Genomic DNA, 23,066 nt, shown 5'->3' with positions numbered 1-23,066 from the left:
GTTTCTTACAATTTTCACAACACTTTTATAAAACAAGAAGAACAGACAGCCATTATTATTATCATCGTCATCGTCATCGCCAGTAATTACTATTTTACAGAACTCCAGTGTCTACAAAGGGTTTGTTTACAATGTGTTTAAAATGGAAGGATACTCATTTTATATTTTGTGATATTTCGACTTGAGAGTAATACATTGGTCAGGATTTCAATTACTCTGTCTAATGCCAAGAAGCAAACAAAATGCTGATTAAATGCTTTGTTTTGTATAAGGAATGACACGTGCCAGTCTAAAAACCACAACACCATCTCTTCGGCAACACATGACACCGAGAGCAAAAAAAAAAAAAAAAGTGCACAAAGCATCTTCAATTAGCAATTAGCTTGAGCTGAAAAGAGGTTGTGTTTAAGACAATCTATCTATATCTCACACAACTGGCAGTCAATTGGGATTCTGCGCTGCAGAAAGAGTAAACAAATTTTTCTCTTCTCAAGTCAAACTGAATTTAAAACTCAGAAATGAGTGTACAGCATGGAGACAAGCTATATCTGGTGACAAAAAAATCTCTTTCACAAAAGAAAAAAAAAGGTGCATTCAGCTGTGATGCAAGATGTGCACAGATGGGCTTTCGGGAAGAATTGCAGTTCGACTAACGATGGCGTGGATCGATATGGAATACCGAGCAGAACTAAAGCATGAATTAAAATGCATGCACAAATCTCACACAAGACAAAAGGAAACATCCTGATATGAATGATCTCTGAGAGAAAAATCAAAGCCACTTTCAACCAATTTGTGTGCCTCTGATTACGTTAGTCACAATTCTGAATACAGGGGAGCTCGTGTAAGGGTTGGAAATACTCTAATGAACATACATTGTTTCATCCCTTGCAAAAAGGAAAAGGCATTTAGGTCCTGTTAAAATGATAAAAAGCATTACTCCATACAAGCAATGTGAGGTATGAGGAGGATACAATTCTATATGCTGAAATTGGGAAGACACCTTAATCAATAGGAAGAAGCTTTATGTTTTGTGTATGTACTGTATATTTGCGCCACTGTGTACCTATTGATGTGTATTAGGAAGTTAGGGAGCGAGAAGGTGCTTTTTCAGATTACGGACCAAAATACTACTCTGCCCCCACTGGCCGAACACAGGAATAACATGTCAATCATCACCTCATCCAACATTTCTCCTTGCATGTTAGTTTGATGTTTTTTTCTTCTTTCCATCTTCTGATCACACTGTGCACACAACTGACTCAGATCAAAGAGCAGCTTCAAAGCCGGAGCAGGAAACTAGAGCTAAAGGGGTTCTCTCTCTCTCTCTCTCTCTCTCTCTTTCGACCTCTCCCTCTCTCCTCATTTCTCAACACTTCTCTTCAAACGGCTCAGGCGAGCCGAGTGCTGAGCGAGGCAGTGTCTGCCTGAGCCAGGCTGTAGCCTCTTCACCTTTACTTTTACTTTATCTCGCTAAGACAGTTCTCAGCAGAGTGCCAGTGCTGGGTATCACTGAAAAACCATGTGGCTCCCAAAGCACTGAAAGGACTGTGCTCGAGTCGAGGACTAATAAGATCAGGAACACTAAGCAGGTGGGTATCTAAGGCCACAGAGAAAAGAAGCACCTTTCACCCACTACTGGTGTTTATCATGCTCTCAACACACACAATTGCAGTATACTGTGCAAACCTATAATACTACCTATTTTCAAGTACTTGATGTAAACAACAAGCAAACATATATCCCAGAAACAAAATTAAATGACGTATCCAGAGGATGCAATCTACAGTTTGTTGTCATCCAGCTAGAAGGTTGAAAGGTTACATCAACCTTTTAACTTGAGACGTTTTGGTTTAAGTCAGGAGACGCACCCACACAACACGAAACATACTCGTTTTTTATGTCTTTCATGTTTTTTTTCCTCATTCCCAGATCCCTTTTCTGCTGCTTATGTTCCGTACCTTTCACAAAACTCACCATTCCAGTTATAAGAGCCTCAGCTTTGACCGGCTCTACACTCCAACGTGAGAGCTTCGAGAGCTTTGCTCCCTCTGTAAAGCATGAACCGATTTTTGACACGTTAGTGAACAATTTGAAACAACAGGATCTTTTGGCACTTGTTCAAACTAAACCCACGGAGCTAGACGTCTTATTGTCTGTGTGAGGACACGGGTGGTGGTCGGGTAAAAAAAACTCCCATCAGCTAACACCTCAACGGGCCAACTAGAGCTGGCAGGACTCATTGGCACTTGATAAAATCAAAGATGGACCCTTAGAACACTTCTGATGTGTGATAGCATGCATGACAAGTACACATAAAGTTGATCAAGTTCCCAAAGAGATACACACTGTGGTTATATAAATGAGAGTTTCAGCCTACAGAGACCAATTGCTCTTGTCTGGTTCCTACTAACTGCAAGCTGCACACACTGTGGCGTATGAGCAGCGGAGTCACAGCAGCGACGGCCACAATGCAGACGATACACACTCTCCTCTAGCAGAAAAGTGATTTGGGGTAAATAAAGTTTGGGAAGCAGCTGGATGGGCTGGGGCCAGGACGGACAAATGGAGTTGTTCACTTGATGAGCTACTGCAAATATCTATGGAGCTCGCTTCCACCGAGCCCCTTTCTGTTTGCAAAACTCAAATAGACATACAAACAAACAAACTAAAAACATTTGTACATTCACATACACTGATTGGCCAGTATCAGCCGGTACATACACAGATGACCTAACTGCTGAAAAAAAAAGCCTTGGACACCAGATTGATGCTGATTTAAGGTCATCTCCGTCACCCTCAGTTTAGGTGCAAGCATGCCGGCTGAACTGTGACCACCACGAGCGGAGTTCCGTTGACTCTCCCGATGATGAGCACAAGTTTCATGTTTTCCTGTACACTTCTGATTGGATAAAAAGCAGAGGGTTTTGTCCGAGTCACGTGAAGCATCAGTCCAAGAAGGGAAGGAGTGAGAGAAGACATGGGCCACGGCCCGTTTCACTACCGCACTACGCTGATGGAGTGTTGCACTCTTAATGTCTTTATACAACAACACGTATGGGATCCTGGGTGGATTCTTTTCAACTGCAACTGATAATATTCAAATGTACAAGTACAAAAATAAAATCTGAGAAAATCTGAATGCAAACTCAGCTGTCCAACATGAGATCTGCTCCTCTGCTTCTCGCCTTTTTTTTTTTGTCTCCGTTTCACACTCAAATGTGACTTTCTGTCTGGGTGGGGAATAAATTTGTTCCTCCATTTGCTCTCACCGTCTTGCAGGAGTCTTCCTCAGCACGACACAAACACACGCTCATGCACGCACACATACACACGCACACACACACACACACACACAAAACATACAATTTCCTGTCAAACTGAGAGAAACGGAGACAAAAAAAAATAAAAAAAATAAATACAAGCCATGTTGTTGCCTTCTCTGCAGATGCCATTATTAGCTCCAGCTGCAGGGCCTCTATCTTAGTCTGTGGGCCCTTAGCTGGTGCCATCATTGAAGGAGCAAGGAGGTGAGAGAATTACAAACTAAAGCAGCTGTATGTCGGTCCGGCTTTGGATGCAGAGAGGTCCCAGGTCTGGTTCGTGGTTGTAGCTCCCACGATGAGAGGTAAGTAATTCGGGACCGTTTTGGGAGGCTCTGTGGAGACTGTGGTCCTGTCTCTCTCGTCCTCTCTCTCTCTCTCTCTTTGAGTGGCGGTCACTCTCAGCTCTCGAGCGACATGGCAGAGATGAGCTGCTCCACCTTGTAGGCCAACTTCTGCTTCCTCGCCTGTTCATCCTGCTCCAGGGCTGCTGTGATCTGAAGAGAAGAAAAGACTACGGTCAACAAACTAGAATTACCGTCTGGCTGTTGTTTGCCTCGACCAACCAGTCAAGTTGCAGTTTACATCCACATTTGTCCAAAATGTCATCACTTCATGATTTTATCCCATTAGACAGTTGTGTGACATTAGCATATGAGTTATTGAATCATGGCCAAAAACCTGAGTCCAAGTGGACGTTTGTGCCAAATTTGAAGAACTTTGCTCAAGGTGTTCCTGAGATATCACGAGAATGGGATGGACAGACAACCCCAAAAGATAATGCGTCCTCGCCGGCGACACTGACAGAGAGATGGATCGCCTGAAAACATAATGCCTCCAGCCACTGCTGTCGCAGAGCGGACACATAAAAATAGATTGTTGGTTATGAGAGCTGATAACGTTTATTAGAAAACTGTGTGTTTCCCCACAGAGTAGCGCTTGGTCTTTTAGGTTTGCATAGGCAAGTCACATGAAAGAGAAGAAAGGAATTACATCACTAACTTTGACTTTGACGACATGGAGAATATTTGTGTATTAGCCTTTCCCGTTTTATCTTCTGAGCCCATTTCTTGTAAATTTGGCATTTGTCAAGTCGGGTTCAAAAGGAATTCAGACAGGCTCTCCACCTCTTCGTTCTCTCATCTAGTGTCTGCCTTGTCAGGATGAATCCATGTCAGAGTGGCAGCAACACACATGGCAAAGGCCTTTAATATGAATATAAAACAGCAAAAAATACTACAATATGGGCCATGTCGTCATCACGTTTGATATGGATGTCTGTGTCCAAGGGCCGGAGCTTTTCTTTCAATATAAGGTTTCTAGTTTGCAACTGTAGATCCATTTCACATTAAACTACATTAGACTGTTTTGCAGTGTTTCACTCAATAATTCATGATTTAAACAAATATAATTAATTGACCCCTCTTATGCAAAGTCATTTCAAATATTCTGAGGTAAAGAGATAAATAATAAATGAATGTGGGAGAAAAACTGTCGCCCACAATGCACCATCTATTCATGTTGAACACACTTTAATTAATCACCGAATTTCTTTTTGCCTTTACTCATTTATTTATACTTAGGGTCACTCAGGTGCTCAGCAAAGGCACGGGCATATATCATAATGATATATCATTCTTACTGATAAAATATCTGGTTTGGACGAGCATTTTGCCAACCTAAAGAAAACAGTGCTGTGTCTATTTATGTGCTTTGAAAGATTTTACAAAGCATGTAGTGTCAAGTGAGCTCAATGTCATTTAGGTGTCCTTCAGTCAATGAGAACCACACTTTCAGTTTTCAGAGGTTTGTTTTTGGTGGGTCGGTAGCTCCACCCCCTTGCAGTAAAAGTTGACTGACTGCTTGTTGTCTGGAAAAAATTTCAGCAACATTGTTGTTGCCGACATGATTTTTTCCGTTTTTTTTGCATAGCATGTCAAACCTTTGCTTGCTGGCTGCCGTATTGCAGAACACAGTATCCGTCAGAACGCCTACCGTCTTCCGCTCATCTGCTTAAGTGCTCTTAAAGGCTTGGCAGCTACAGGCAGAGTGGTTCCTCCTCCTCATTGGGCGCCGATAGCAATCTATTATTAATCTGTAGCACTGTATGCAGGTGCAGCTTCCACTGCCATCTCCCAAAATCCATGCAGCTCTGGCCTGGTCAGCCCTTTGTGAAGGGCTGAGTTAGAATGAAGAACCGTTAATGCTAGCTGAGGTTTTTACACACTGCACTCGGGGAGACGGCAGATACTGCAGGATTGATGGGGTACATGTGTGTAGAGCGCATGTGTGCAAAATGAGTGTGAGTGTGCATATGTCTCGACGCATGTGGGCATCAGACAGCTACAACTGCAGAGGCAGCAAAAGTGGGTGGATGAGATTCATGGAGAGCAAAGGGGAAGCTGACTGGATAATAGGTAAAGAGAAAAGGAAGTACAGGAAGGAGGGACAGAGAAAATAAGAGCGAGAGAGAGAGAGAGATACTGTGGTCCAACATAAAGGTCGGGCTAATGCTTCCCAGAGGAGGAGCTGACATTAGAAGCAGAATGTCTCCATAAATGCAATCTCTTTCTCCTCCTTCCCCATCGTCCTCCCTCCTTTTTTATGCTTCCTGTGATCTGACAGTGCCTGTGTGTGTGTGTGTGTGTGTGTGTTGCCTACGATTCCGCTCATGAGAGCCATATATAACAGATAGTCCACTCTAACTCAGCACAGACGAAAGGACGGAGCAGCATGCTGAGAGCTTGTAGACATTTACTGTCTGCTCTGCAGATCAGACACACTGCCTTGTTAAGCGCAGGTCTCTCTAGACCTCTAGGCTTTGGGGAAGTCTACTGAAGACTCTGAGCTGACCTCACTAACCTTTGCCAGTTATGAATAGTCTGGGAACACCAAGGGCAAGATAAACGTATATTTTAAGTGTGGGGGCAAATTTGCTGCACGTCTTTTGTTCAATTTGCGCTGGCAATCTGCCTGTAATTAGCAGCTGATTTTCTAAGGCAGCAGCTCATTACGCAATCAGACCTGGGACAGCCCTCCAGGTGAAATCTTCAAGTGAAGGTGCTCAGTATGTAGTTCAGAGAGGAGGGATTTATCTGAGATCACCAAGCTCAGAAAAGAAATGATGCTGCGCAGAAATAATTATGCAAAAACATTCTTTTGTATACATTTATTATAATATACTTGTAGGAATTTATACTATTTATGAAAAAGGCGAGAGCGGGAGGGAGAAAATAGAGAAACAGAGATTACAGAACAGCGCAGCAGAAGCTTAACGCAGAGCAGATGGAGGATGGAGATGGTGCTGATACGGATGACGTTTCAATAGAATACAGAGCTAAATGTCATATCAAATTTAATTAGGAAAACATATTTCCCATCCTCTCTTTCTTTGGTGCTGTAAAATAGTTATTTTAAACACTCCTATGCCAATCGTGCTCAGGATATTTTGTACAAAACTGGACCTAATAAATTAGGGAGGCACCAATACCGATACTGGGACGATACTGACTCACATAGCTGATTAGATACATTATAGATAGATACATTATATACCAGAATATTCATTTCTATTTGTTTTTGACCAGTTTTTTGGCTGCATTTTGAATTGTAATTCTAGTTAATGAGTCATGCATGATGTGGCCTTACACATAAAGGAATGATCCCAGTCACTTCCACACAGTGAGGTGTACAACTTATTAATTAAACCCTTGTATTGGCTCGGTACTCTGTGTCGGCCGGCACCCGAAGTCCAGGTAACGCTATCGGGACGGAAAAAGTTGGATCGATGCATCCCCATCGTAAATAGCACGAACCGTAGTGATTCTTCCAGAATGCATAAAAAAAAAAAGAATTGTGCTTATGTTAGGCGTGCATGTGCGTGTCCATGCGTTTATGTAAGCATCACTTACCTCCTCACTGTACTTGCTGATGTAAGAGTAGATCTCATTGAGAGCGCTGATCATGTTAAACTCTGTGGAGTGGAGTCTGGCCTGTTCTGCCAAATAGGCATTCATGTCCTGGTCACTGATGGCTGGCAGCCGGTTGATGTCAGCGTAGTACCTGAGACAAGGGGCAACACTTGGCATCACTCGCAGGCACTCACTCATAAATTCTTTATATAGTCACATTTTCTTGCCATAATATCACTTTTACGAACAATGAATCTCTGGTAATAGACGCTGACAAAAGGCTTTTACATAATCTGATTCAGAAGTGTAGGCATGAAGAAAGAGAATTATGAATCAATTGCCCCAAGTATCCCAGATTTTATTGTAAGAGGATACAAAAAAAGATGTGACAGATGGGCGTATAACGCTCGTACCTCTCTACCCAGCTCTTGTAATTGGGGATATCTTTAGCGTAGAGTAGCTTATTGGATGGAGAGTCTTTGCCCAGGCGGTGCTCCGAAGTGGAGCAAGAATCCATAAAAGTCTGAGCTACTACAGACAGGCAGGCGTCCGTGATGCTGCTCTTATGGATGTCAAACACGAACTGCGGGTTCTTGATCACGTTCACCCAGAAACGCAATGGAAGGCTGGAAAGATGGAGACAAAAAGAATAAGTAAGAGAAGAGTGATCTCACAAGACAACGGATTGCTTCACCGTATGCCATGGCGTGAGGATCTCCTGCATGTGAAATTACTTTTGATGAAAAAAGGCCCTTACCAGTTGCTTTTCCACGTGTGACGTACATCTGTGTCATGAATGTCATGTTTGTCCGCCTGCTCATCCAGGAAGTCAAACATGTATTTGATGGCGAGGGGAAGAGTGCTCCCTCGGTGAACTGTGCTGAACAACGTCTCAAACAGATCGTCGACAAATTTTTGTAAAGTACCCTGGGAAAAGGAGAGTACACAGAGATGAGCAATTTGTGGGCAACGGGAGACAACACTAAAGCAGCCAGAATGCAGTAATGTCATGAAAAGATAACTGAACGTGTGCTCACGCTGATGTATGGGAGAATATCTTACCTTGGTAGCTAGCAGCCTGGTCAGATAAATCTCAGAGACCATCTTGCTACCGCGGTCTCCTTCCTTCTGGTCTCCGTGTTCGTGGTTCTTCACCAAGTGCCACACCTTCACACCACTTTCTAGATCAGGGGTTATCATGGGGGCACGTGAGCGGAGGCTGTCGGGACTGCCCGTGTAGCGGAATGAAGAGTCTGTCCAGGGACAAAAAAAAACAGATACAGAATTGTCAGTAATCCTAAATGACACAGCCTCTCTCTCATTTCCATCACTCCTTTGTAACGCATTACAAAGCTGAATCTTCCATGTTCCACCTCTGCTCTAAAGGCCTTTACACACCGGGGGCGGGATGAATAAACAACACAAAAATGTGGAATACATGGCTGCGAATTTTTTTGCATCAAAACTATACATACTGGCAGCGATGCAAATATGCAACAGTTGCAACACCTTTTCAACAAAAAGTTTTAATAGATTTGCACAGGCAGAGGACAAACTACCAGGATCCTATTGACCCAGAGCAGAGTCTGGCAGTCGGTCTGAGGTAAATTCTTGTATAACTTAAGCTACTGTAAGCTATTTTATTGAATTTAATTCAAGCCAAATGCTCTGAGTGAATTAGAGTTCCCTCTGGTAACCAGTGTTCTGTATACTGTATGTCTAAGGCTTTTATTGTGAAAGGTAGGAACGGACAGAGTGAATCTAGTACTTTGTCAAATTTGCTGACGTGCAGATTATTTGCATGACAAAAACACCCCTGGTGTGAAAAGGACTTAAGCTGTGCTGTAAAGGAAATTGCTGTGGTGGATAATTTCAACAGCAAGTAATAAATGAGAGGGGAAGTTGTAAACTCATTTTTCTCTTCATTTCCCTCTTTATATAATCCCTGCCTCACTGACTGAGACAAGGTTGTGTCTGGCTCTTCTTAAAGGCACTCATAATTGGCTCTTCGCTGCCACATTGTACCAACGGCATGTCGAAAAATGTCCCTATCACACTCTAATCAATGCATCAAAAGATCTCTAATTCGTTAAGCAGCGAAGCCACTCTCCTTCATCCATACAGTACATCGTCCTCGTCTCTGCTCCTCTGTTCCTGCCTCCTAGCTATTCACTCCGTCTGAATGATGCTGGTTTCAGTTCCCCTAATTAGCCGGCATCTACTCCCGACAGCGGGCTCTCTAGAGATTCAGGATCTGAGGATCTCAATGAGAATCTGACCCGGCTTCAAAGGCCAAGCTGAACAACAAAGCTTTTTGCTGCCGATACAGCCACTTACACCTTTCATATAACACTAACCTGCGCCTCTGCAGTGGCCACTAGGGACCAGGGCCTGAGTTAGGAGGGCTGAATATATGTGCTTGTGTGCAGGGTGGATTGAGGTCCCAAATCTCATCTTAATCCAGTCACTGGTTTTTACCGCTCTGGTTTTTCCTCATCCCCTCCATCCTTCCGGCACCCTCAGCCTTCTCTCCCAACTCTCCTAACACTAAGCTGGGACGAGCAGCTCACTTCTGCTGCAGCCCTCAGCTCCTGGACAGTAGGGGAATGTGTTCTGGCAGATTTTAAGGCTCGAGGAGGGGTCGGTGGGACGGGGGCTTTAAAATTGAGTCAAGATGCTAAGTGTTGAACCTGAAATTGGTATGAATCCATCAGCAGGTGTCGAGGTGCAGCTGTGCCTGCTGTGCCAACCCATGATTGATGAGGGACGGGCAGGCGCCAGCAGAGCCTCTGCTTCCTATGCCATGCACGTCCAACTCCGGTGATGGAGCACTCGCACACACAAAGTCAAAATTAAGAAAAGAATGCAAGAGAGCACAGCCTCTCAGCAGCCACCAGCCGCAGCAGCTCATTGCAATTTCATGACGGATTAGAATATCCCTTGTGGATAAGGACGCGGCTACACTTGTCTTTTCAATACGACTTTTGTGACCGGATGCGTCAGATTGGAACTCAGCTGTGTCTGCATTTGTGTGTCCACACTTACACCTCCATACGACCTGCCCGACCGGATAGTGATCAGATAAACCCATTACATTTCCTATAAAGTCTTCACAACAAAAGTCCCCCTTCATTATTGCTGCTTACTCTTCCTCCCTTCAGTAAGAGTAGACTTGATTTTATTCGAGAATAGCCGCTGACAAAGCTCCGCTTATTTGGTGATAAATACACTTAATTTCCTATAAAGTCTTCACAATAAAAGCCCCCCCATTACTTCTACAGCTTAATCTTCCTTTCTTGCTGTATCAGTAGTGTTTTATTGAAGAATAGCTGCTAAAAAAAGCTTTGCTAATTTGGTGATAAACACATAAACACCTCTAATTTAGTCAGCAAAAGCTCCTGCTCCAGAGGTGGGGAACTCCCGTGTGGGAAATTATGCATCCTGGCATGATGGGATGAAAAGATGGCTCGTGTTAACCACGGCCTGAGATATTTGAGAGTAATGATGTAGGTGCAGAACTCCAGAAGCAGCGGGCCAATAAAGATATGATATTAAAATAACAACATGATGCAGATAAGGGTTCCTCCCTTTTGTTACAATGGTGTAGGTATACTTGTTTACACTTTGGTCCTCTATCATCTGTTTAAAAGAGAGTAACGCACTGTAATGTTGGACCTAAGGTCATCATAGATAATTGTCATTCCATATTATTTTAAAAACACATACACTGAAGGATACACAAAGTATCCACAGGTATACAATCCTAAATAAGACTTGTAATTGCTTGGAAGGATTAGCTCTGTTTCTGTGTTAGGCAGTTTAAAGGCAGTGTTCATTTTCTATCTCCAATCCTGATAATTGGCCATGCTCACTTTTCTTTTTTCATGTTTCTGTGAAGTATCATTCACACAGAATAATTAGCAATCACACGTTGCCTCGTGCTGCTGTGAGTGTCTGGCATGGGACCACATTTTGCACTCATCAGCACAAAACTACAAGCGGGTGCAAGTGTGCAGGCAGCTACTGTAGTAGCCCACTGTGTCCTGCATAGAATGCATCTACATTATAATAATATCACGGCTTTAAAATCAAACAACAGCTTTATCGCTCCCTCTCTCCTCCGCTTCTACTCTTTCTCTCTCTAGTCTCTTCATTACTGGACCATCCAACAGAGACTGGCCCCGAACTGCAAAGGAAACTGCAGCACACACAGTTGGAGAGAGAAAAAGGCTGCAAAAAAACAAACAAGCCCCTCTGCAGCAAAAAGAAAAGCTGCTCCAAACAGAGCTGACCATGGCTTCGGGGAAAGTGGATTTGGCTTTGTTCATATCTGAAACAACTACTATAAAAAAGTTGAGGCAACGAGAACAACAAGATTACATTTGCATGGAATTAACTGTTGATTACATTTAGCATTTTGCAATTAATGTCGTCAATGTCACAACAAGGGTACGAAAAGAGCAATCTGGTCTACTGACTCACCATATCTGCTGATGGAGCTGCGGGATATGCTGGCTGAGGAAGGGATGTTGTATGATGAGGTCTGTTTGGGCACCAAAGCCACAATGCAGCGGTCTGACACCTGTGAGAAGAGACACATATAACATGAATCTGCTGGTATCATAATGCTCATTTTTAACATTTTAAATTAGAACGGAGTATGGGTGTTAATTCTGAAGAGTTTTCTATGAAAAATGTCATAGTAAAGGGGTAGATTACATGAAGGAATGTAAGGCCCTTAGTCAATAATCCCGTAAACAAAACACATCCCAAAACCCCTGCGCAACCCATCCCTTCCTGTCATATCTGTGTTCCCTGCTGTTCTCTACCACAGCCCCGTGGCTTTCTTTCAGCAGAGCAGAGTGCTGTGGCTGCATGATGGCTGTACTCAACATGACTGTCATTGTCATCCCCTTCACAAACATCAGAGACATGATGTAAGCTTTGGAACAGGGATAAGACGCTAAGAGGGAGTGAAAGGGAGAGTGAGAGCAGGCGGAAAAGGGAAAGAGAGACTGTCAGAAAGAGAGAGACAAAGACTGAAATGCTGAATGTCACATCTCGTGTACACTTCTCACCCTTAAAGAAAATGGGGTGCGCAGGTATAATAATAGCATTAGAGCAGCACGGAGTCAGAGTCAAAGAGAAAGACGATGTGAAGCATCTGTGTAAAAGATTGGGTGTCATGAACAATAGACAGACACTGGGGTTCATCCCCCCCCTGTGGTTTGTATTTACAAAGGGCTCTTGGCCCTGTGTGATGTCACTTTAGATAAGCTGAGAAAAACTGAGAAAAACGACAATAAAAAGAACAGTTTTTAAGACACTTCTTAACAGAGATCCTTCATCAGTCTAACAGTGTATTTAATTATTCACGAGATGGCAGTTTAACTATAATACATTTTTAAAACCATACCACTGTTTGTACTATGAGAAAGAGGGGGAACTCACACCAGTGCTGACCACGGTGGAGATTCAAATGTGAAGGAAAGATAGTCGCACACTCAAAGCCACGATGCAAAAGATATCTAATTAAATAAACCACTGTTTGTACGCCAGCACAACCCTGTTTTACAAAAAATGAAAACATAGCAAACACAACTTGTGTTTTTTTTCTGAAAGCCAAAACAACAAACAGCTTGTTGGCTGGCATTTACAGCCCACCCCAAGGAAGGATTTCTGCTTCAGACCTACCGAAGAAAGAAAACTGACGAATCTCCAGTGAAGATATAAACAAAAGGCAAATGCCAGGAAAAATACCTCAAATAATCTACATAAGAACAGAAATGTATTCTTTTCATTTGCTTAAGAGGAAATTGGCTCCTTCCCATCCCTTGTTGGAGAATAAGCTAGTGGATGTCGGGATGAGCATTTACAGAGTCCCTCTGTTTGCTCTCTAAACCCAACCGCCTCTCATCCTCCCTCAGTCTGGTCCTCACCCTTTTCTTCCCCCACTCTTGCCTGCACTATTAGTTGGAGTTGCCATCTGGCCTCTACTGTCCTCGCAGGAGAGACACTTGAAACTGGAAATGGAATCTGAAGGAATCCTCTTAAAAGATGCAACTCTGTCTTCCTAACCCCCTCCCCCTATCCACGACCACCATCTTTGACCCTTCTATCTCTCACCTCACCTCCTTCTCATCTGTCTCTGCTTTCCTAAACCTAATTTCTAAGGCATCTCCATACTATAGGCTCCTCTAGACTGATGATGCACGGACCAACTCTGATACACCAACAGTGTAGACTTCCGTGACGTTTCACCTGCTATTCATGTGATACATTTTCTCTGGGGAGCATGAAATAGCTTCTCTGCCACCCTTCCCTTTATGCCTCCCTCCATCTCTTTCTCTCTGCTTTTTATTTTTTCAAGGCTGACAGAGAGGATATACAGCAGAGATGGGTCCTTGTGATAGAGTAAATGATTGAAGGCGTGCAGATTCGCCCTTCAGGGATAATCCAGTGTGGGGCTGATAGTGGGCAGGTGTGATAAGGACTGTGGGCCCTGCCTGTGATAAGACCTTCCATTAGACGGTGCAGAGCCGAACCAGACAGCAGAGTGTGGTCAGCCCCTATCTTTCTTTTCTCAGCCCTCTCCACACAAACCACAGCCCTGGTCCCAGCCTGTTCCCCCTCCGTGTCCCATCTCAGCTGTACTCGTGCCCCGAGATCATGATGCTTATCACACCTGTCCACTCTGCCCATCACACCTGTCCACTCTGCCCAGTAGCTTGGAAACACACAACCTGCACATATGTGCCCATCTCGTCAGTAATGACGGAATTTAACTCTTGCATTGGTGAATCTCTCTAAAAGTTAAATGCCAATCTGCTGGCAATTTAATGGAATTCAAGTCGGGTTTTGATCAATAAAATGTGTCATTAAAGTTTTTACAAAATACTACGGTTGTTGCTATTGGAGATATGATTAAGGGTGCAGCTGCAGCGGCGCAGGATTAATCAAATATGTCTCTTCCTTTTCATTGGGGAAACACTATTCCTCAAATATTTACTCAATAATCATCCTGCTAAAAACCTTCACATCGAGTCCCGCAGGAATAAGACCCAAAACACGGAAACTAGTGAATATTTTTTGCACTTCCAATTCCCTCGTCTCAAAGTCAATGTTTTTTTTAATGGGTTTTTGGTTAGATGCCTGAAATAAGTTCTGTGGTTAACCCAAGCTTAAGAAATTTAACATTTTGTACCATATGAAATACCCCTCTCAAGAAATTTGAAGCTTTTATGCGTCTTTAAAAAGGCGGTTGCTAACAGGTGGCTAAATGAGACCACTGGTCCGCCTTTGGCTTCGTGGTGGTTACGTGAAACCGTGCGGTCGTGGTGTAGTTTGTTTATAGCCTAGCGCCTCAGGAATACGTCATCCTTGCAGCACTGTATTACCACCTGGCAGAGATCTGTATTCAGATTTACATTGGGGACCAGTGGGCAAAGACAGACAGAGCATTGGATTCATGAACAGATAGCGATGTAGTAGTATCCGTTGTGTCTGGGGCTGTTTGAAAATAGCCCAAAAATGCCCCAAGTGATGTCTGCAAGGTTGGTAACAGGATCTAGCTGGCAGGCTCTTCTGGTGTGGTCATCAGTGTCTGCTCTCCCTGTTCCTTCACCGCAGAGAAGAGGACAGACAGAGGTCACCAGGCAGCAGGGGATGGAAGTTTCCAAACTGACTTTTTTTTTGACGCAGTCTCAGCCTAAGTGAAAGAGGGAGCAGTCTGCCCTGTCACTTATTTGCACATTAGGAACAATATTCCAGACAAAACACACACTGCCCAAGTGTCCCTGCAAATGGATGTGGCAAACTAATATTAATATGCTGGTAAAGCCACAATCTACCCGCCATAAATCAGCACTTTGTCAAACATTATCAATGTAATTACTCTCGCACTGCCTTTGAATATGATGCAGGCCTGCTTGCAATTTGAATCATCATAAATAACCTAAACAGTCTGTCAACTTCACTTCATTATAACGTCCTGTTCATGGGGATTGTTAATGCTGCCCTCTCTCCAAAGTGACTTATGTGGCTGTGGCACCCCTGCTTACTGCCCGGATGCTGTCCGGCAAGAGCAAGGTTTGCACTAACGTGTCTCAAGATGACAGAGACGGGGGAGGTGGAGAAGAAAGAAGGTGTGATGAAACACTTTCCTTTGACGGGGGTGGAAGATTGAACAACAAAAAGATCCAAATCAGCAATCAGCCAAAAAACTCTCCAATCTCAAAAATCTTTCATCTCAACTCCCGTGTTTGTCTGTGTATAAGCATGTGCAATGCGGGTATGTGCTGCATGTGTGTGCACAGGCACTGTGTGCATATGTAGGAAATTTGGGTTTAGAACTATGTTTTAGGAAATTATAATAGAAGTGTTTAATGATTCATAAATAAGAAATCATAATTAGAAGTGTCTTGGAATACATAATTAGAAGATTCATAATTGTAGAAGTGTTTTAGAATTTGTAGTTACAAGTGATTTGTAGTTAGAAGTGTATCTTAGTAGAATTTGTAGCACCTTTAGCTCTATGCTTGTGAAACTTGTGAAGGTTTTTGCCAAAAGTTGCAAATCTTTATCTTTATATAGAATGTTTACCATAGAAGTGTTAAGCCATAAAAGACAGTCATTGAATGTTTTAAACTGTAAAGAATAGTATGTTGGGAGTAAGGGACAGATAGATTTCTAGACAGGCAATTACAGGTCATACCCGTGCGAGGGTCCTGCGAGGAGGAGGAGCCAACTGGATTTAGCCAATAGGAACTACGGACATTATGGGAGGTTTTTTGAACTATGTAAGGCGGGGGATAAAGAAATTCCGGCCTCTTGCTCCTGTACCACTGGGTGGGTGGTAACGTTATTTGGGGTGAGCAGGTCATATTTGGTGTAACTGTAAAGCATGAGATGTATTAAATGCTTTGTTTATAATTGAAACCGGTTCTCTTTGGGTAAGCGGATGGATTACATGAGGTTTCCCCACAGTCTAGAGGTTCCTTGAACCTAACACATATCTGAGTGTGCTGCTATCTTCCCCTATCTTGATCTATGCACAAAGACTGTAAAAAATACAGAAACAGAGAGAGTGGGAGGATGAGAATTGAGTTCCCTGACTGTGAACGCCAAGCAGTTGAATAAAGATTGAATAAAGACTCTGAACTCATTTTAAATGTGTGCATTCATATTTTTAATGTTGGTGTAACAGGGAGCTAGGAAGGTGCGCATTTCCATATTCAGGTTATGTAAACCATTATTTCCCATGTGGCAGGGTAAATACCCGATGGGGTTTCTTGGGAGGCTGTGATTCCTATGAATTGTAATGCCTCTGTCTGGTCCCTGTGTCTCTTCTATGGGAGAATTAGCAAGGTGATGCTCGGTCTCACTCTGCATATTTCAGAGGCCCTTTCAATACGTCCTCTTTACCTCTTTACCTCTTCCCATTCCTTGAAGCTTTTCCCTCACTCTGGGGCTTAATGAGCTGTGCTCTCTTGTTGTGATAGGCAGCCAGATGTGCTGTCGCCACTGCCAATGCTTGTGTGTGACGCAAGCACACCAGCTCACACATTGCTGGCCATTGCCAGCTCATCAAAACAGTAACGATGCCCTAGTGTCTCTGTTGTCCCATCCGACTCTCATCTCTCCCACCACCAACTGTCCTATTCCTCAGTGCTCCCTCCCTTCTTTTCTCTTTCCCACGGTGCCCCGCCGGCATCTCCTCTGAAGTTGCACAGTGTCGGGCCTTATGTTCTGCGCAGGGAACCTCAGATGCGTGATCAATAGGAATCTTTAGATCTGCTATTGAGCGAACGAATAAGTGAAGCAGCGAGACGCACGTTACCGTGTTCCCCGTAGCATCTCCCTTGGCTAACGATGGCAGACAAACTGCGACGCAAAGGGTTGCAAAAAAAACAACAGCAACAACAGAGAAGCCCATTATGGTGTGGAGGTGGAACATACTGCACGGCTTCATCAAGCACTAAAGCACTGCTGAGACCAGAGAAGAGGTGCTCAGACCAAGAGAGGGAGAGAGTAGGAAATGAAGGCAAAAAGAATTGCACGTCAGTGGGCGGCAAGGAAAAAATGTTAAGTGGGTAAGAAAAAATGTAAACAAACTAAATCTGAGAAAGTGGAGACAACGAAGTTGAGGACAGAAAGGAGAGCGACAAGGGAGGAAAGACAAAGAGGAGAGAAGCCGCATGGTGCCAAGTCCTTGGTGAAGGACACTATGACGTGTCCCTTCTTCTAATGACTCCTACATCTGTTAAATTATTCTGCATACTCTGCTGGGGCAGTAGTTCAGAATGACCCCCAGCATGAGGGCTTGAGCCTCACCATACCTCCTATATGGAGCTGCATCCCTTGGCCCCACGACCCAAGTATCCAACCCCAGCACTCCCAGCCACAGCTGCATCTCAGCCCCGGCCTCTGCTCTTGACCAGGTAGCCCAGAACCGAGCCTCATGCAGTCTTTAAGCAGATGGTCCCCCTTGGTTGACTAATGAGAGCTGGCTGAGCATGTGCTGCGAAAGATTCATGACCTGCTGAGAAGGCTGCCTTCTCATTCTGCCTTGCCCGTTCCTTTTTTATTCCTTTTTATTATTTTCTTTATTATCTCACACTGGCTTCCTCTAACTCCCTGCTGCTCTCCCTTTTTTTCATTTAGAACCTTAACAGCCATAAATTTCCCTGAAAAATGCAGAACTGAACTTGTTCTCAGTTTTCCTCCTCTTTAGCCTTTCACTTTCCTCTCCGTTAAACAGAGGGAAGCAGGTAAGCCCATGGGCCCTACAATTGCACGGTGTGAATCGAGGTTCTACATGTGAAGAGACAGAAGCAGGCAGTCACAACAGGTCTAATTGTTGCCAGCGTAGGAGTCAATGGGGCAGAGAGAGAGAGAGAGAGAGAGAGAGAGAGAGAGAGAGAGATGCTGTCCTCCTGACTGGAGCAGCTTCCTCTCTCCAGGGAGGAGGGAGAAGTGTCAGCTGAGATGCTGAGAGTTCATCTCTCCTGCCACCTGTACAGTAATTGTCCTCTATTCTGTCACTGGGATTACACCAGGCAAGGGCATGCAAATGAGGAGCTGAAAATTGGCAGCCTAAAAGTCAAGAGCGGGAAAACATCAAAGTTTGGCAAGGTATGTGGTATAATTTCCATAATAAAAGCAACAGCAGAAATTGAACTGAAATAAGCTTTTTCTTGAAAAAAGAAAAGTGAAGTTTGAGAGTTGATTAAGGTAAATATCATACTAAAGCCTTTGTGTATATTTACCTGATAGTGCATCAGAGTGTTGAGCCTCTTCCAGTCATTTTCTATCTTGGTGGTGATGTCTTCGTCCTGCAACACCACACGAGCCATTCGCCCCTGGCGCCACTCTGAGGACACAGACACATTCTTAATTATACACAGCTGCCTTTGCAAACTTTGCCACAAAGAATGTTGTTTGTCTTGGTTTTCCTGTGGAGAGGTTTGGTGTCACGTTTTAAACATGTACAACTTGAAAACACCATGTGTTCAAGACGCACATCTGCTTTGAATGAACATGCGGGTAATACTGTGGTGTGTGGGCTCCATTCAACGCCTTCAGGACCGGTTACCTTGCAAGGCAATTGTGAAGTGTGCTAAAATAAACCTACGTTCTCACATCACACAAAACAAACTCTTTAAACACTTCTCTTTCAAACCTCATTCACCTTTCAGTCGGTGGAACGTCAGACTACATGAGTCCCAAAGAGAGCTCTCTTCACACATTACCCAGATGAGTCGATACCCGCAGCCGGCGTTCTTGTACGGCTCCCGGCAAGCGCTTTCCTCTCATAGACTTGGATTGACACGCATCTTAATTAAACATTACACAAAAACAATTTCAAGATGTATATGCAGGCAGCCTGCACGCCTTAATTGGTACTTGTGTCGTGGAAACGGCGCGCTATTAGCATACGCCACAGTCGGCCCGTCAGGGTCAGAAAGAAGAGAAGAGTGGAGCAGAGAAGAGAGGATGAAAATGCTGTCAATGAAAAAATCAGCTCCTTTGAAAAGGAGAAAATTGGAAGCAGGGGGGAAACAGGTGGAGGCTATAAGCAGCACTGGTGGAGGGCAGTGGCTGACGCCTCGTTGCGGGTTAATGATATGAAGCTTCGCGGAAGTTCAGACAGGAAGACTCTCTTTACACTCCCTTTTTATTCATAATATCTCCGTCTCTCTCTCCCTGTGATTATACTCGATCAGCTGATTTTGGGCATTCGCCTTCAGAAAACTAACCAGATTCTGCACAGTTTCCTGAAGCCAATCACATCGTTGCTGTCAAACTTTAAAAAAGTGTTCTACTCTCTGCTGCTGTCAGTTGTCATTGCAACACAATCAGATGCAACCCGTCTCCAACCCGGCATCACAGTCATGCTCCTCATTCATCATCGGATTGCAGCAACTCCCTTCATCACCTGGACTCCAGATTATGCCTTATCTGACCTCAGCATCACTACTCCTCTATTATACTACTTCAGGATGGAGCCCAATCGCCAAAGACTTTGCACTATTCATTTCTTATGCATGTGTAATAAATTATTGTTCATTCTAATGACGTCTCTCCTGATTGAAATGATAATTAGGGTGTTGACGTGGAAGTGGACAGCCATTGTGGCTCTCATGCTGGGAGTGATCATTGATTTTCTCCACTGTTGACTGGGTTGTATTACTTTGCGCCTCTGCCAGGTGACCACATGATATCTCTGCCTGGCACAACATCCTCTCGAAACTGTCTTACTAGGGAGGCACCAATACCGATATGAGACCGAGACTGGCTCAAACAGCTGGATCGGATATCTGTGACAATGGGGCCGATCTATTCAATTCTATGTTTACATACTATATACATTATATAATTTAAATTCCTGTTTAAGTTTTGACCAATTGGTTGCTGCATAAAAAGGTTTACACTTAAATTGAAATTAATTTTTTTTCACAAAATTGCTGGTGTACAATTTATTATTTTAATAATAGATTAATTCAGTAAATAAATATGTACAGAGCAAATCATTTTCAGGGCATCAGTGAAAGGGTAAGAAATGGATAGAGGAGAACAAGAGAGAGGACAGTGGATGGATGGAGAGCAATATTGTGGAGTGATGGCCGGCGTGCTGATTTGCCAGAAAGCGGGAGGGGTCCTTTTGTTCTCTCCACCCATGTGAAGTGAGAGAAAATGAGAGGGACAGGGAAATGAGAGGCAAGGTACGGACAGGCGAGGATGGAAGTGGCAGACTGCGTAGGTGGTGGAGCCCGGCGTGAGGCTGGCGAGCCCGTCTGTCAGCTCTTACCTGGTCGGACAGCCACGTCACAGACGCAACAGCACACAAACATACAGACATGCACACTTCTCTATCTCGATCTACTGTGTCTTATTGGCACTACCAGGCATCAGAAGCAGCCAGACGGAGGGCTGCAGCGCACACTGTCAGTCAGCTTGATAGAAGACCTGGCAGCAGCTAACTGAGGCTGGCTGGCTGGGCTGCTGGAACACAGCTTTTATCACACTAATGCACTGATAATCTGTACACATGGCTAGGTTTTCTCCCACTGATACATTAATCTGTGGGTGTGAAGGAATTTAAACCTGCCAACTGCATCTGTGAGCATCTGAATTGTTGTGTGTGTGTGTGTGTGTGTGTGTGTGTGCAGGTGGTTGCAAGTGTGCGTGTTTCATACCGAGGTCCATGTCGACGGCACGTGGACGCTGAGAATAGGGCATGTTCTTGTAAACCGCGTCCAGTATCTTCTCCTTCACTTGGGTGATGGTGTCACAGTTGAGCGTCTTAACCGGAATCTCTGGACTGTTCTCATTGTCTGGGTTCACACAGTTCAGGGTCTGGATTGTACAAATGGGGAGAAGGGGAGCGAGAATAAGACAGAACAATCACAGAAGGAAATGAGTGAGCACAGGAAGAGGTGTCCTGCTCCGGCCGGACTTGGGTCCAGCTTGAGGCTTCGCCCTCATTAGAGCCTCCTTGGAGCATGGCAGGAGCTTTGAGAAATCATTTCCGCCCTCACTGGCATCTCAAAACCTAATTTCACACCTTCGGCGGGATACCAATTTCCAGCTCTGCCAGGGTATTAGCACGTAATGAGCTAAATTCCCAGTCAGAGCAATCAGAGCATTGTCATGTCACATGCTGGCTGCGTGAGTTTTATTTGTGTGTGTGTGCATGTGTGTGTAGAGGAGGCTGTTTGGTGTGTTCCAATCTCCACAGCCAGCTACCCTGATGTTGGCCCAACACTTGAGCCTGTGGGATCATTAGTTCATTTTAACACAGCAGAAACAGCTATGCTATCTTGAAAATGATTTGTGGTGAAAAAGTAAAGAAGAAGAACTGTATGTTATTAGAGCAAGAAAGTTTGTGCTTTTGTGTACGTGAGTGTATTTCACACAGTCGAGAGCTGCCTGTACTGTACAGTAGTAGTGGTAGTCGTATGGCTCTGCCTGTGTGTTTGTGCATATCTGTGAGCCTCGCGTAGTGTGACGTACCAAGGTTTTGTACTCGATCTGCTGGCGGATGAGCTTGTCTTCACTAAGGGAGTAGCGGGCCTCTCCAGTGATGGCGTCGATGGGCCCCTTTTCCATCTGCTGCTTGATGGCGCAGTACAGCATGAACAGAGGCTCCCCAGCACACTCCTGTGAACACACACACACACACCGACAGACACAACCCACAGATTCACACATGAGAGAACATCACAGCATAAACACACAAAAAAACTTAGAAAACACCTAACACGAAAACACGTAAATATCTGATCACGCGCAATCACACTTTTAATTTAGAAAATGAATAAGATACCCAGAATAGCTTTATATTTGTACGTGTCATCACATACAAACACACACTACATGTGTTGCTGCTTGGTGTACCGACCTTGAGGAATTTGTGGAGGAGGAAGGCGAACCAGTTTGTAAGCATCTTCTCTGCAACCGACTCCGTTCTGAAATCACAAATATATATATATATATTTTTTTTTTTGAAAGGAGAAAAGCAAAATTGAACTCCATTCTTTCTCTTGATATTCCAAAACCTTTAGATAATACTTGAGTTGCATAATTCATGAGGTTATGTGCAAGACTTCAGGGAGGTTAGCTTGGCATCCTGGGTGGGTGCATCCTGGCGTTTGGTTGTGTTTGTGCAACTCTGTGGTCACAGTGAGTGAGCAGAACAGAGGCGAGCAGAGAGAGGGCATCTGTGTGTGCTTGGACATGTTAAAAAGAGTGTGTGATTGAGTATGTCTGGATGTGAGCGTGAGATGTGTGTGTGTGTGTGTGTGTGAGTGTGCGTGTGTATTCACGTGTGGTTGAACACAGCGGGACATCAGCAGCTGCGACAAGCCTCAGCTGTTGAGAGAGACGAGTGCTGTCACAGCCAGGTAACGCCTGATCACAGCCAAAACGATCTCCTCTCTTCCCCTCTCATGTCCCTCTCTTCCACCTCCCCTACCTCGCATTCCCTTCCCAGTCAATCACACACGGAGCTACAGCTTGCTGCCGGGCTTGATTGGGCATGAAAACACACAAGTGTGCAATGACCTCTCGACTGTTTCTACCGCAGAGCACATGAGAGGACTGTGTGTGTGTGTGTGTGTGTGTGTGTTGTGTACCTCGTTTTTGATTCCTGCTCATATCTTTTTTATCTGAATGCCAGACAATTACCCCCCACCCTCCTCTGCCTCATTAGCACCATCATGTAACACTAGAGAAACAGAGGTTGAATTTAAAAATAAAAAAAATAAAATAAGGCAGAACACCAAACAGCCAGGTGGGAATGGTTAACTAGCATGAAGCACAGATGAAAGGG

General features: G+C 44.1%; 1 protein-coding gene across 1 annotated transcript in view; it reads right to left on the bottom strand.

The window, feature by feature from the left end:
* Positions 1-2,809: 2,809 nt before the first annotated feature.
* The window catches only part of plxna2 (plexin A2), a 147,705-nt gene continuing 127,448 nt past the window's right edge, over positions 2,810-23,066 (bottom strand). The window contains exons 22-31 of the mRNA XM_076097667.1: positions 22,137-22,203; positions 21,749-21,895; positions 20,932-21,091; positions 18,502-18,605; positions 11,717-11,816; positions 8,297-8,487; positions 7,992-8,161; positions 7,648-7,860; positions 7,235-7,385; positions 2,810-3,820 (exon numbers count right to left, since the gene is read on the bottom strand). Coding sequence (XP_075953782.1) covers positions 3,725-3,820; positions 7,235-7,385; positions 7,648-7,860; positions 7,992-8,161; positions 8,297-8,487; positions 11,717-11,816; positions 18,502-18,605; positions 20,932-21,091; positions 21,749-21,895; positions 22,137-22,203 — 1,399 coding nt within the window. The 3' untranslated portion in view covers positions 2,810-3,724. The remainder of the gene's footprint in view (positions 3,821-7,234; positions 7,386-7,647; positions 7,861-7,991; positions 8,162-8,296; positions 8,488-11,716; positions 11,817-18,501; positions 18,606-20,931; positions 21,092-21,748; positions 21,896-22,136; positions 22,204-23,066) is intronic.

Source organism: Anarhichas minor, unplaced genomic scaffold (assembly GCF_050575085.1).
Source record: "Anarhichas minor isolate MPS153535 unplaced genomic scaffold, ASM5057508v1 ptg000003l, whole genome shotgun sequence".
Classification (NCBI taxonomy): Eukaryota; Metazoa; Chordata; class Actinopteri; order Perciformes; family Anarhichadidae; genus Anarhichas; species Anarhichas minor.
This window is presented reverse-complemented; position numbering and strand designations above follow the sequence as displayed.